The sequence below is a fragment of the Vipera berus genome (assembly GCF_964194415.1).
Source record: "Vipera berus genome assembly, chromosome: W".
In the NCBI taxonomy this organism is placed as follows: Eukaryota; Metazoa; Chordata; class Lepidosauria; order Squamata; family Viperidae; genus Vipera; species Vipera berus.
Window position 1 is genome coordinate 28891932 of NC_138210.1, and position 14882 is coordinate 28906813.

Sequence of the window (14882 nt, forward strand, 5' to 3'; positions counted from 1 at the left end):
GTCATGTGAAGTGACCAAAACCTGCTGCAACCACCCAGCAGATGGGGGGAATAAAAACCAACCCCCCCCCCCCACTGCCAATTCTCAACAGAAATGCTCACAATGAAAACCTTGGGCAGGAGGAAAAGCTCCACCAGGCGGGCAAGCAGGTGTCTTGCTTGGCTGTGGCTTGGGGGGCACTTTTTTCAGTGCCATTGTAACTTTGAACAGTCACTAAGCGAACTGTTGTAAGTCGAGGACTACCTGTACTTCATCACTTTTTTCCTTTTTTTTTGATCATCAAGTTTTTGACACCTTGCTAGGCGACTGGTGGTACTCGGATGTTGCCATATCCTAAAAGTGGTACAATGGGTGAAAAGGTTGAAAAGCCCTGGTCTAACCTACCTCAGTGGTCTGTTCTGTGGATAAAACTGCAGGAGCGGAACACTGCAGAAAGGGCAGGCTAGCGATAATCATTGTCTTTCGCAGTCCCAGATCCAGCTTCTCGGACGAGCAGGAGCGTGTCCGAGGGCGGGGGGATACGGGGGGGGGAAATAAACATCCGACTGGCGTCTGCCGAGAGACACAGGTCGACCGCTAGGGGGCTCTCGTCCGGCGGCTGCCGCCTGCCAATACGCCTTCTCGCGTGGAGTCCTTCCTCCCCCCCGCCCCCCCCCCGTGATGGCGGAGGATAGCGAGTCTGCCGCCAGCCAGCAAAGCCTTGAGCTGGACGACCAGGACACCTGCGGCATCGACGGCGACAACGAGGAGGAGACGGAGCACTCCAAAGGGTAGGGCCGCCGCTTCCGATGCTCCGGCGCGCCCAAGTCTGCCCAGGAGCTGCAGTATTGCTTGAGTGCTCTGTCGGCCCGACTTGGGGGCAGCCAGAGCCTGGCCTGAGCCGGTCTCCTGCGGCAAGGATGGGGGCAGCTGCAGCAGCCCGGAACTGGCGAGCAGGGGCGGCCCCTGAGTCGAAGAGGCCACGCGGGGCATGGAGCAACCTTTCTGGCTGGGGCTTTCGTGCGAGGTGGGCGGGAAGAGCCGCTCCCCTTTGCTGCGGGGGAGGAAAAGGAAGGCGCCGGGCAGCAGGCTGTTTCCCTGCCGTGGAAGCTGCGTGGCATCCCTGCCCGGGGCTTTCCACTGGACGCGTTTCGTTGACAACCGCAGTCTGCCGCACCGCCGTTGCCCTGATGCGGAGGCTGAGGCTTTGGCCTCTTGGCTCCCCCGCTTCCCTCTGACAGCTCTCTGCTGCAATTTCTGGCGAAACAAAGCAGCCCCGTCTATCGTCCTCTTCATTTCCTTCATGTTTCCTTTGTGATCGCCACCATCCTTTGCAGCCACTGGCAACGCAGACAAAAAGCATCCGCGTCGTTTTCACTTCGGAGAGGGATCGAGGGCGCCTCATAAAGTCTGATTTAGAGTTGCCCACAAATACCCTCAGCTGTGGCCTCATACCTACACCGTTAAGGGGTTGATGGGTAAGCGTAGGTTGCAGATGGCTGACGCAAACACCTCCCAAATCCCAATTGCCCGTTGTGCCTTAAAGGTTAGGGTTAAGGGCTTGAGCAGGTTTCTCCGGCACCGCACGTGAAGAAACAAGTATCTGTCGTTTGTAGCTGTTGCATTCATAGGTCTGCGAATTTTAACGCTTCTGGCTAGGGGGCACTCAAACAGCAAAGTACAGAACAGGAAGTCGGATCAACCAATCAGCACGCAAGAGGCGCACTTCCGCACAACGGGCAGTTCGGATTTGGGAGCTGTTCGCGTCGACCCCTCTGCGGCCATCTGCAACCTACGCTTACCCATCGGCCCGTTCGCAGTATTAAATGCAGCGTCGGCTACGGAGCAACTCTTAAGCGTTTAAGCTGGGCGGAAGTGGTGGGGGTCCTTCCCGCTGCCAGGCACTCGCTCTGGCGATAGTGGTGGGAGGTGTGGCTCACAGGGATGTGGTTTGGGGCACCTGCACGTTATATATCTTACTTGGACTGAGTTTTGGATTTCCAGGTGCCTTCCCTATGCCTTGCTGTTTGTAATCTCTGATGAAGCGTCCACCTGTTTTTGGTGATTATTTTGTTAGTCTGACCTGTACTGGATATTTTTCTTTCTGACAGCTGTCATTTATGCGTTTCTGCTGCCACCTCATATTGCACTTTTTAGGTTTTTTTCCAGATAAAATAGGGAGCAAGATAAAAGCATAGATAACCAACCATGATATGGCTTTGCATATTTATGAACTGAGATGCCATTTGGAATGCCTTTCATTTACTTCTATCAATTCCCCCCTTTTAATTTTAATTACACTGAATGGTCTTCATTATCATGCTTAGAAAATCTTATCTTTATCTTTATTAGACTTATATACCGCCCTTCTCCCGTAGGACTCAGGGCTGTTCACAAGGTTTTATTAAAATAATACAACAATTAAAAAAATTAAAAACAGTTAAAATAATTACATTTAAACCTTGAATAAGTATAAAACCCCAATTAAAATCCAATTTAAAACCCAATTAATACTCTCAGTCCAGGCCGGAAAGCTCAAAGAGTCTTCACGTCCCAGCGGAATGAGCGAAGGTCAGGGGCCGTCCTATAACCATTAACTGTATAATTTCTTCTCTTCCTAAAGCTTTTGCTACAGCTTTGGTTAAAGTAGATGCACATAAAGGAATACATTGCAGACCTGTATAACACATAAGTCCTACACATATTTGTTTTAGCCATCCAAAATTGAGAAGCCAATTAGTTAACCAACTCCAATCACTCCACATATTTTCATACTTTTGTTCAGGAGCTTTAGCCACTTTCCTAATTCCTTTTGTAATATCCATGAGTGTCATCTACCTTTAAATCCCACAAACAAAGTTTTACCTTTATTTCCCAGGCTGCTCTGGTGTGTTGTCTTCAGTAATATTAGAATTATAATCCACCCCCTTTCACAGTATTTCACACCCACAAATTGATCCACAATCACAACAGCAATAACAGCAATAGCAATCACACTGACAATAACAAAAAATATACATTTACCACCTAAATCTTACAATTTACAATTCTACATTTTCAGTTTCTAATGGTGTGACTTCTGTCTCAGTTATTGGTTTTATTTGTGGGAGTGGGAGTGGGAGGCACCGTTTTACGGTGGTTCTCCTCCTACCTCCAGGGCCGCTCGCAGTCGGTGTTGACGGGAGGGCAGAGATCCGCCCCGAGGCCTCTCATTTGTGGAGTCCCTCAGGGGTCGGTTCTCTCGCCTCTCCTGTTCAACATCTATATGAAGCCGCTGGGCGAGATCATTCGTGGCTTCGGGGTGGGGTATCACCAGTACGCTGATGATACCCAACTTTTTCTTTCCACCCCGAACCAACCCAGCGATGCCCTCTCTGTGATGTCCCGGTGCCTGGAGGCGGTTCAGGTCTGGATGGGGAGAAACAGGCTTCGTCTCAATCCCGCCAAGACTGAGTGGCTGTGCATATCGGCATCTCGGGTTAACCAAGTTATTCCACCTCTAACGATGGGGGGTGAGGTGTTACCCCCCGTTGATAGGGCTCGCAACTTGGGCGTCCTCCTGGACTCACGGCTCAATTTTGAAGATCACATAGGAGCCGTGACCAGGGGGGCTTTTGCACAGGTTCGCCTGGTGCGCCAGTTGCGTCCCTATCTGGACCGAGACGCCCTACGCACAGTTACTCATGCGCTTGTGACCTCCCGTTTGGACTACTGTAACGCTCTCTACATGGGGCTGCCCTTGAAGACCACTCGGAGGCTTCAACTGGTGCAGAATGCGGCCGCGCGAGTTGTAATGGGGGTCTCCCGATACTCCCATGTAACACCTCTACTCCGCGAGCTGCATTGGCTTCCGGTTGCCCTCCGGGTGAAATTCAAGGTGCTGGTTATCACCTATAAAGCCCTACATGGCCTGGGTCCGGGGTATTTGAGGGAACACCTGCTGCCGTCATCAAACGTCCTTCGCCCAGTGCGCTCCCACAGGGAGGGTCTGCTCAGGGTCCCGCCGGTAAGAGATTGCCAGCGGGTGACACCCAGGGATAGGGCCTTCTCAGTGGGGGCGCCTGCCCTCTGGAACCAGCTGCCGGTGGAGCTGAGGACTGCTCCCGACCTCCGATCATTCCGCCGGGGCCTGAAGACCTGGCTCTTCGAGCTCTCGGGCCCAGACTGAGGAGAAATTTTAATTTGGGGTTCTTTTTAATCGACTACAGGGTCAATTTAATATTTTTTAATTTGGTTCTTAATTTTTGTATTTTGGATTTTTAATTCCCTGTAAACCGCCCTGAGTCCTCAGGGAATAGGGCGGTATATAAATATAACTAAATAAAATAAATAAATAAATAAATTTGTAACAAACCACTTTTACTTCTCTCATGAGTCACCACCAATTTCTTTGTTCTTCATCTAGGGTCACCTGAAATTCTAATAGAGATGTTCAAAATAGGTAGGGGTTCTGGTCCACTACCCATTCAAGTCCTTTTAAGCATGGCTTTCAGTCCTTGTCCTGGAATGACCATCCAACCTCTTTCAGGTCCAGTCACCACCTTTGCTCTTGTGTAGTGAGTCCAACCCTTCTCAGCCCTCCGGACAGCAGATTCAATATAAGGAACTTCCCTTCTTTGGGTGTAGAAGTTCCTCCTTCCATTTCAGCACCCACTGTCCCCGCTGGATCTTCGACTGGAAATCCCAAAGGAGCTGTTTGTTTTCTCTTGACAGGAAGGCTTGGTGGCACAAAGACCCCAGTACTTGTTCTACATATAGCTATTGGTCTCCCTTCTTTGGGAGCCTTAACCCTTTTACATATCAAAAATCCCTCTGTAGCCCTTTGGGCTATCCCATAAATTCCAAGGGTAGCATTAGAATTTCAAATACATTTCTACCTATGCTTTAATTCCCCAATGACTCCCCTCTTATAGTTTTTGGATCACCATTCTTGCAGGACCTTGTAATAACCACAGAATTCCCTTAAGACCATTTTTATTGTTTGATAATTATAAATCTACTATAGCCTCAATCCTTTTACTATCTATTTTCCTTTCCCCTTGAACTATAATATATCCTAGATATGTTACCTCCTTTCATACCAATTGGGCTTTATTTGCTAAACACCCTCAATCCTTTCTTCTGCTAAAAAGTTGCTTTCCCATTTCTTGATAATTACCAGAATAAGATCTTACAAAACTGGGAAGCTACATAAAATTGTAATTGCTTCCACAGCTTAAAAGTGGAGGGAAGAAAAAACCATTTGTCCTGTGTCAGATAGACTATACTTGTCCATGGAAGCTCTATCAAAAATTGTCACATTTTTCTTTCTCCTCCCCCTTTCACCCTGATTAGATACCATGTTACAAAAAATATAACTCAATAAACCTATTGTAAATAACACATTCAGGATTTTAAAAGGTAAAGCACATAGGCTCACCAATCAGTATTGGGCCAACATTTCTGCAATACCTTTTGTCTCAGGCAGATAATATTCAAATCACTCTTGTGGTAGCACATCAAAGAACAACAGGATAGCTAAGAAGACAAAAGATTGTCTCCCCCTTCCCCCATTCACCAAACCAGACAGAGTAAAAATTTACACAAAACGTTTGCTTTCAGAGAACTTGAAACAGCCCTCAGGAGGAAAAATGCCATAACATTTACAGAAGTGGCTTGCCAAAACCTCCCTCCTATGGCTGAACAAAAATAAACCAGCCCCAAAATACTCAGCCATCCCTCATGGCCAAATCAGGATTTGAACTCAAATCCAGCCTTGCAGCCTGTGGCTATAACCCTGAAACCAAACTAGTTTTCTATAAAGATTTCCCTTCCTCTCCTTGGCTCCAAGGAAAAAGAAAACAAATTGAACACACACAATATGCAGCCATTAATCATCTCTTTTGCAGTAGCAAGGAGTCCCAAAGACACATACCGGTATTTATCAGATGTTAAATAAAACTTCATACAATTGTTCCTTTTTGACAAGAATACCCTCAAATGCATTATTAAGGATAAATCCAAACTAAAATGCAAAGGAAAATCACTGAAGCATGCCACACATACAAAAACAATATCAGAGTTGGATGGGACATTAGAGGTCCTCTAGTCCAACCCCTTACTGAAACAAGAAACACTATCCATTCCAGACCCTATCAATTACTAACCTCCTCCCAAAAACCTCCAATAATGAAGCATCCACAGTTTCTGCAGACAATTATCCCACTGATTAATTATTCTTACAGTCAGGAAATTTTACCCAATTTCTGTTCTTTAAAACAAACAAACAAAAACCAAATATGCAGACAGAAACTGCCTCCCCCGCTTTTAATTTTCTTTCTTTTTTCTGTATCTCTTGCTTTTCCAAGGCAGAAATTCTTGGGTTAAAAAAAGTAACAAACTAAACATGTTTAAAAGGATTGCTCAAAAATTTCACCCCCCTTCCATAGCCCTTCCACCATGGGCTTTAAACCCATTCTTCCTTCCAATGTAATGTTATATACTGTTTCTGGTGAATTGCTTCACCAGGGTTCTTTAAAGTCACCTTTAAAGGATCCATGTGTACCACTCTTTTATTGCCCTCTTGGGCCCATATAAGAGGGTCCACATTTCCTTGGGCTTCCTCACTCAAGGCCATAATATTTACAATTATTTCTCTTTCATTCCCCATAATAACAATCCCCAATTTACCAATTAAGTACCTCCTGGCCAAATTGCAGCTCCCTTTTACCAATACAAAATTGCACCATAGTTCAGGTACTTTTGCTACTATGGACCATCACAGATTTAAATATTGTTGCTTCTACTACATGTCCCTAATTCCCTGATCCTTAATCTTCCCTTTCCCAATTTGCATTCCTGGAGGTTCAGGGTAAATCTGGTGGCTCTGGCATCCACCGAGTACACCCTTTCCTCCTCCTCCAGGGGTCCAACCTTTAAGGTTTATCAGAGGTTCCTAAAAAGCTGGACCAGAAAACAGATTAGTCCCCTGACACCCCTTATCCTCAAAATTCACCAAATTTGCTAGTTCTTCCCCCTCCTTCCTCTTAAGGCACTCATTTTCCCAGTGTCCTTTCTCCTTACAAAAGGCACCTTTATTTATTTATTTTTACAGACTGGGGAATTTTTTCCCCCTAGGGGTTTATATCCCCTGGTGCCAAATGGCTGTCCTCAGCCTCTCCCAAGACCCCTTATTGATTTTCTGTTTATTTCCCCTCCCCCGTCCTTTTTGCTGGCCTGCTTGCACCAATTGAGCCATCATTTTTATCTTATCTTACGCTTATCTCTCTCCTCTCTTTGCATATACTTTCTGAGCCTCTTACCTGTAATAAATCTTCTATTGTTTTAGTTTTCCATGTGTCTAATTTCTGCATTTTTACCCTAATATCTTCCCATGATTTCCATACAAATTGATATTTCAAAATCATTTGATGTCCTGGATTACCAGGATCCAAATGTCCATACTTTTAAGTTGGCTTTTTAACCTCTCTAGCTATTCAGTCATACTTCCTCCTTTCCTTGTTCTAATCACAGTGCCTTCTGAATGTTAAGACTCTGAGGCACTGCATATTTAAATACCTTCTATCCCTTATAATCAGCCATAGCATTCCTCTCTGCACTCTGTTGCTTGTCCATTCTTTTTGTGAAAACCTTTTCTTACAGTATTCCCTAGCTACTCACCTAATCATCCCATTCTCTTCTGGTGTAAACATGTTAAAAATGGGTTGCATTTCTCCCCATGAATATTCCATTGGTCCTAAAAACATTTCTACCCTGTTTTCCTACTTCAATAGGATCTTCTATTAGTTTGGACAATTCTTTCCTAAATTGCCTGATTTCAAAAGCTGTTAGGGGGGCAATTTTTTCCCTCTTGGAGAGGGGTTTTCCCCTCTCTAGTCATCTTCCAAATTATAGGAACCTCAAGAAATACATAGCTTTCTACTTAACTCTTGCACACAAAATAGCAGATCAGAGTACTTGCCTTTCATCCTGGCCATGCATAAAACTTCACACAGCTCCTTTCTTTCTCTCTCTCTTTCTCTACCTCTCTTCCATCTGATTATTTCCATTCTTTTAACACCTTCTATTGTCCTTCTGAAGGGACGCGGTGGCTCAGTGGGTTAGGACGCTGAGCTTGTCGATCAGAAGGTCGGCAGTTTGGTGGGTCGAATCCCGAGTGCCGCGTAACAGAGTGAGTGCCTGTTACTCGTCCCAGCTTCTGCCAACCTAGCAGTTCGAAAGCACGTAAAAATGCAAGTAGAAAAATAGGGACCACTCCGGTGGGAAGGTAACAGCGTTCCCTGCGCCTTTGGCGTCTAGTCATGACGGCCACATGACCACAGAGACGTCCTCGGACAAGCGCTGGCTCTTCGGCTTTGAAACAGAGATGAGCACCGGCCCCTAGAGTTGGAAATGACTAGCACGCATGTGCGGGGGAACCTTTACCTTTACCTTATTGTCCTTCTAATTACTAAGAAACTAGCCTTCTTCACCCTTTCTTGGATTTACACCAGACACAAAAATTTCCAAATACTTCACCCCAGGCAAAATGATCATTATTATTTTCAAGGAGCTTTTTCACAAGCCAATTTCCCAAATTTCCTTTTGGAATAAGGCCTTGTTGTTTTGTATATTACTGTTAGAGGGTCTCTCCCCCTTCCCCCAGTCTTTAGGAATGAGCCAACACAAGCACACAAACACAGAGACCCTTAAACATCACTTCCAGACCTTTGGAGGTTTGTGTCCCTTTAAATTTCCACTTTTCCTCTCTTTTGGGGCAACTTGTAGCTTGTTCTCCAGGCAGTGGGGAAATGCAACAAGCATTTCTGATAGACCTTAACCACTGCCTATCCATTCCCCACTGCTCTGAGCCAAGCTGATGTTAGACACAAAAATAGACACAAATTGAAATCCACTCTGTTTGTGTTACAAATAGAAAAGAAGTTTATTAGACTTCACAACAAAGTCTAAAAAAATAACGGTTTGCAAAGCGTGGTGGATTCAGGAAGGCAAACAATGCAGCCAAGCACTGAACCACACCCCAAATTCCAAAATCACATATTATTATACATCCTATTGCGACTCCCCATTCCCTCCCCCATGGCCCCATTGGCTTAGGCTTTGGAGGTTACAATCTATCAGAAGCGCCTAAACAGAATACATTATCTCTGCCCCTGTTTGCTTACATTATACTAACAAGATCCCTCCCCTACTATCCTGTTTCTAGGGGAGAGATGTCTCCCATCTTCTACACCTGCCAGGGGTACCAGGCACCAGAAGGTACTTAAAAACAATTCCTAGATGGTGACTCACACTGGGCCCCATGGTAACTCCTGTTCTCCCTCTCCCTCCACTTGAGGCCTGTATTTTTCCCCATATTCTCAAAGCATCTACTCAAGCAATTGATTATAAAATGATTATTATAAAATATAAAATATGATTACATGATAATACTAAAAGCACATATATTTTTATTTTTAAATTTCCTCACTACTTCCAGTTATTTTCCACACTGAAAAGCCCAATTTAATGTATTGGCTGGCCAAACATGTACTTAGGCCAGATATATACTGTAATGTATCATCCTTCCTTTGTTCAAATGCCTTGTTTAAAGCATTGACTTAAAATACTTCAACATTCTCCCTAAGGGATTCCCATCTCCCTAAGGGGATTCATTCCAGAATGTAAATACCTTTCCTCTTTTTCCTTATTGGCTGGCACACTGGCCGGGGAGGTGTCCCTCCTCTTCAAACCCTTATTGCCATGGACACCCCTCTGGTATCTAAATACCCCTCTGGTATCTTACCTGTCAGGCTGAGGTGAAGTCCTTCCTCTAGTCAGCCAACTTTCCCTTAGGTTTTCACTGGGTCCTGGCTTTCTGTCTCAGGATTTCCAATTTCTCTTTGTTTGAGCAGGGGCAACCCGACCTTTAGGGCTGGGGAAAAAAAACTTACCCAGGTGCGCACTCCCCTTTCAAATATCCCCGGCTGCCAAAGATGAAACGGATGCAAATCCCGGACGAGCCCCCAAGGCTGTTATGCGCTCCTGGCTACTTTCCTTCATGACCAGAGGCAAGCTCGCCAGACCAATAACCAGCCAAAACACAGTGAAGGCCTTTTGTTTCGTTTATTGCAATAAGCGGGGAGAGAAGCTATCAAAGCTTGGTTCTCTCCAAAGTTTCAACCCAAAATATTCCCATTTTTATACATCCCTGGCCCTGGCCGCACATCCCTCCTCTTTCCCCATTGGCTGAGGTACTATGAGGTTACACTCTTTCCGACCGCCTCCTACATATTTCCTGCTACATACTAAATCATACATCCCATGTACATTAAAATTAAGAGATAATTTATGCAAGGTGTGTCAGTTAATATTAATCAACTAATTGCACATGCTCAGTTGTCTGAGTTCTAGCCCCCCTTTTATGACCTTTTTGGAAAAAAATAGGTTCTTTCCTGTTTTGCTAGTTATCTTCTCTTACAGATGTTTTTATAGCTTGTCTTCTTCCTTTCCCACTCTTTTTTTTATTGAAAAGTTTTACAATTTTTAAATACAATGAACTCCCTCCTCCCCCTCCCCTCTCCCCAACCCTCCCCTCCCCTCTCCCCGACTTCCCAGAGCTGAATACAGGGTATAATAATACAAACATAAACTAAAATAGGCTAACAACAAAAATAAAACATTAAGTTCTATCGGACTTTAACTCTCCATAGTCATAATATTAATAAAGTAACAAATAACTAATCATACATCATAAAAATCCACTACTTATTCAAATTTATTTTTTTATTTTAATTCCATTTATATCCCGCCCTTCTCCGAAGACTCAGGGCGGCTTTACAAACTTAGCAGTAGCCTTCATTCTATGTATATGCCTGCTTATTAGGGCTTTCACACACCCCAAGCGGCATTATTACAAAGTCAGATTGTTGCCCCCAACAATCTGCTAAATGAAACTTTTTAGTCCCATATTTATTCTGAATATATTCAATCCATCTTCTCCATTCCACAATATATCTCTGTTGCGATTGATCTTTCAAATATGCCGAAATCTTTGCCATTTCCGCCAAGTTGGAAACTTTCAAAGTCCACTCTTCTATAGTCGGCAATTCCTCCTTCTTCCAGTATTGCGCAACCTAAAGTCTTGCCGCCGTAATTAGATGCAACATCAACTTAGTGTCTATAACAGTAGTATCTGTAATAATACCCAATAAAAACAATTGCGGAGAAAACTTTATCCTTTTCTTAAATATCTTTTGCATATTCCACCAAATTTTAATCCAAAAGGCTTTAACCATTTTACAAGTCCACCATATATGAAAATATGTTGCATCCTCACAACCACACCTCCAACATTTGGGCTGGCAGTTCGGATACATACTTGCTAATTTTTTAGGGTCTAAGTGCCACCTATAAAACATTTTATAAAAATTCTCTTTATAGAAGAATGGACTCTAAAAGTTTCTGACCTGGCGGAAATGGCAAAGATTTCGGCTTATTTGAAAGATCATTCGCAACAACGTTATATTATGGAGTGGAAAAAGTGGATTGATTATATCCAGAACAAATATGGGACTAAAAAGTTTCACTTAGCATTTGAATAAGTTTTTTTTATGTGATATTAGTATTGCTTGTAGTTATTTAATATGAGCTAGAGTGCGATAGACTTAATAGTTTATTGTTGTTAGCATATGGTTGTTTATGATTGCTTCTTGCTTTTATACCTTGTATTTAGCTCTGGGAAGTCGGGGAGGGGGGAAGGGGGGGAGGGTTAGGGAGGGTTAGGAAGGGGTGGGTGGAGGGAGGGGGGGAGGGATTGTTAAAGATAAAATGTATTGTAAAACTTTTCAATAAAAAAAAATTCTCTCTTAAGTTTTGGGCCTGTGTAAATTTTACATTTCTAACCCAGATCTTTTCCCAAGTGTCCATTGTTATAACTTCTTGAAAATTCTGGGCCCACTTTATCATACAATCTTTAACAAGTTCCGTTTCTGAGTCAATTTCTATCAATGCATTATATATCCTTTTAATATGTGCTTGACCTTGATCTCTAATTTGTTTTACCAAATTTTCATCAGTCATCGAAAAGCCAGCTTTCTGGTCCTCTTTCCATCTTGCCTGTAATTGCCCATACTGAAACCAAGTTTGTACAATCTTTTCTTCTTTTAAAATATTATATGGCTTTAATTGCCATACATTCCTTTCTAGACTTAAAATTTCCTTATATGTAGTCTCATCCTGTTTGAATCCCACATTTATATTTTCTATTGCATGTTTAGGTATTGCCCAAATTGGTATCTTATAATTTAACTTATGTCTATACTTTTTCCAAACTCGCAACAGAGCATACCTTAAAATATGTATCTTAAACACATTATCCACCTTCTTATCATACAATAAATATGCATGCCAACCAAATAACAAATCATAACCCTCAAGATTTAAATTTGTGTTAAATTAAATTTAAATTTGTGTTAAATTAAACCAGTCACTTATCGATGACAAAGCAGCAGCCTCATAATATAATTTAAAATTAGGCATTTTAAGACCACCTCTTTCACGCGTATCTTGCATTATCTTAAATTTAACTCGTGGCTTTTTCCCTGCCCAAACAAATTTATTAATTCTTTTTTGTCATTCCTCCAGATTTAAATCCTTTTTAAGTATAGGTATCATTTGAAACAAAAACAAAAATTTTGGCAAAACATCATCTTCACTGCTGCAATTCTTCCCAACAAAGACAATTGTAATTTTTTCCAACTATCTAATTCTTTTTGTATTTTTCCCCATAACATTTCATAATTATTTTTATATAATTTCACATTTGAGGCTGACAGATATATCCCCAAATATTTACCGTATATACTTGAGTATAAGCCGACTCGAGTATAAGCCGAGACCCCTAATTTTACCCCCAAAAACTGGGAAAAGTTCTTGACTCAAGTATAAGCCGAGGCTGGGATCCGCCGAGTGGCTTTCAGCACTGGAGAAAATGCAAAATCGCTCGAGACCAAACTCGAAGGAATCAGCTGCCGGTGGGAGCGAGGCGATCCGTGCGGTCCCGTGACAGCCAGTCGGGCAAGCAACGCGAAGAGCGGCAGGGCTTTATTTTTGCACCGTGGAGCTCCCCCTCCCCCTCCTCCCAAACTCCCCCTCTCCCCCTTCCCCCCACTTCCCAGAGCTGAATACAGGGTATTAACCGGCGGCGGAGGCTTGCAGAACGGCGGATCGAGCCTCTGTCGCCGGCGGCTGGATCCGCGCTCCGCAAGCCTCTGCCGCCGGCGGAGGCTGGATCCGTGCTCCACAAGCCTCTGCCGCCGGCTGGATCCGCGCTCCACAAGCCTCTGCCGCCGGCGGAGGCTGGATCCGCACTCCACAAGCCTCTGCCGCCGGCGGAGGCTGGATCCGTGCTCCACAAGCCTCTGCCGCCGGCTGGATCCGCGCTCCGGAAGCCTCTGCCGCCGGCGGAAGCTGGATCCGCGCTCCACAAGCCTCTGCCGCCGGCGGAGGCTGGATCCGTGCTCCACAAGCCTCTGCCGCCGGCTGGATCCGTGCTCCGGAAGCCTCTGCCGCCGGCGGAGGCTGGATCCGTGCTCCACAAGCCTCTGCCGCCGGCTGGATTCGCGCTCCGGAAGCCTCTGCCGCCGGCTGGATCCGCGCTCCGGAAGCCTCTGCCGCCGGCGGAGGCTGGATCCGTGCTCCACAAGCCTCTGCCGCCGGCTGGATCCGCGCCCCGCAAGCCTCTGCCGCCGGCTGGATCCACGCTCCGGAAGCCTCTGCCGCCGGCGGAGGCTGGATCCGCGCTCCACAAGCCTCTGCCGCCGGCGGAGGCTGGATCCGTGCTCCACAAGCCTCTGCCGCCGGCTGGATCCGTGCTCCGGAAGCCTCTGCCGCCGGCGGAGGCTGGATCCGTGCTCCACAAGCCTCTGCCGCCGGCTGGATCCGCGCTCCGGAAGCCTCTGCCGCCGGCGGAGGCTGGATCCGTGCTCCACAAGCCTCTGCCGCCGGCTGGATCCGCGCCCCGCAAGCCTCTGCCGCCGGCTGGATCCACGCTCCGGAAGCCTCTGCCGCCGGCGGAGGCTGGATCCGCGCTCCACAAGCCTCTGCTGCCGGCGGAGGCTGGATCCGTGCTCCACAAGCCTCTGCCGCCGGCTGGATCCGCGCCCCGCAAGCCTCTGCCGCCGGCAGAGGCTTGCGGAGCGCGGATCCAGCCTCCGCCGGCGGCAGAGGCTTCCGGAGCGCGGATCCAGCCGGCGGCAGAGGCTTGTGGAGCACGGATCCAGCCTCCGCCGGCGGCAGAGGCTTGCGGAGCGCGGATCCAGCCTCCGCCGGCGGCAGAGGCTTCTGGAGCGCGGATCCAGCCGGCGGCAGAGGCTTGTGGAGCACGGATCCAGCCTCCGCCGGCGGCAGAGGCTTGCGGAGCGCGGATCCAGTGGGGGGGAAAAGCCCTTTAGCAGGATTTGCCTGCATGTCTCAAGTGCTACCTAATGTGCTTTCAGCCTCAGTCGGCCACTCCACATTGTAATCACGAAGGTAGCTCTCTAACGGAAAGGGAAGGGAAGGGAAGGGAAGGGAAGGGAAGGAAAGGAAAGGAAAGGAAAGGAAAGGAAAGGAAAGGAAAGGAAAGGAAAGGAAAGGAAAGGAAAGCCCACCATCTCTCCTCTGCCGCTCGCTCTCACCTCTCCAGCCCTGGCGAGCCAAAGAGACGAAAGGCCCCGAGCGATAGGAAGGGGATCTCTGCCCTAGAGCGGGAGGGGGGAGGGAAAGGGGGGGGGAGGAAAGGCCCGATCGCTTTGTGTTGAGCTGGTTCAGCTCAGCCGGACTAGGCGGGGCTGCGGCTCCCAGCTGATGCCGCTGCCGCCATCCAAGTCCGGCCGGCAAGAACTTTTTTTCTCCCCGCCCCGCAGTGACGAGTAAAGCGCGAC

The 14882-nt window shown here is 46.4% G+C and overlaps 1 protein-coding gene across 1 annotated transcript in view; it reads left to right on the plus strand.

Annotated features, from left to right (window-relative positions):
• Positions 1–660: 660 nt before the first annotated feature.
• Positions 661–14882, plus strand: part of LOC308676584 (glycylpeptide N-tetradecanoyltransferase 2-like) — a gene marked incomplete at its 5' end in the record, with an annotated part of 182241 nt that continues 168019 nt past the window's right edge. Inside the window, one exon of the mRNA XM_081342462.1 lies at positions 661–770. Coding sequence (XP_081198588.1) covers positions 661–770 — 110 coding nt within the window. The remainder of the gene's footprint in view (positions 771–14882) is intronic.